Source organism: Penaeus monodon, chromosome 24, assembly GCF_015228065.2.
Source record: "Penaeus monodon isolate SGIC_2016 chromosome 24, NSTDA_Pmon_1, whole genome shotgun sequence".
Classification (NCBI taxonomy): domain Eukaryota; kingdom Metazoa; phylum Arthropoda; class Malacostraca; order Decapoda; family Penaeidae; genus Penaeus; species Penaeus monodon.
Window position 1 is genome coordinate 3,362,316 of NC_051409.1, and position 274 is coordinate 3,362,589.

General features: G+C 45.3%; 1 protein-coding gene across 1 annotated transcript in view; it reads left to right on the forward strand.

Annotated features, from left to right (window-relative positions):
* LOC119588475 (chorion peroxidase-like) overlaps positions 1-274 on the forward strand; it is a 12,960-nt gene extending 12,686 nt beyond the window's left edge. Inside the window, exon 13 of the mRNA XM_037937124.1 lies at positions 86-274. Within this exon, the coding sequence (XP_037793052.1) occupies positions 86-252 (167 nt within the window). The 3' untranslated portion in view covers positions 253-274. The remainder of the gene's footprint in view (positions 1-85) is intronic.

The following is a 274-nucleotide window of genomic DNA, read 5'->3' on the forward strand; positions in this document are numbered from 1 at the left end:
ATCTATTATCTTCTGTCTATTATCTTCTTTTACCTTCTATTCTCTCTCCCTAACTGCCTGTTATCCTCCATTGTCTCCCCAACAGCGCAGCTCAAGGTAATTCGCAAAACGACCCTGGCAAGTATCATGTGCAGCGTCATTCCCGAGCTGATGGAGGTACAGCTGTGGCCCTTCAAGTTGGTGTCCAGGAAAAACCCGATGGTGCCCTGTTCCTTCTTCAAGAAAATGAATCTGAAACCGTGGAGGGAATGAAAGAAGTTTAATTGGAAGGATT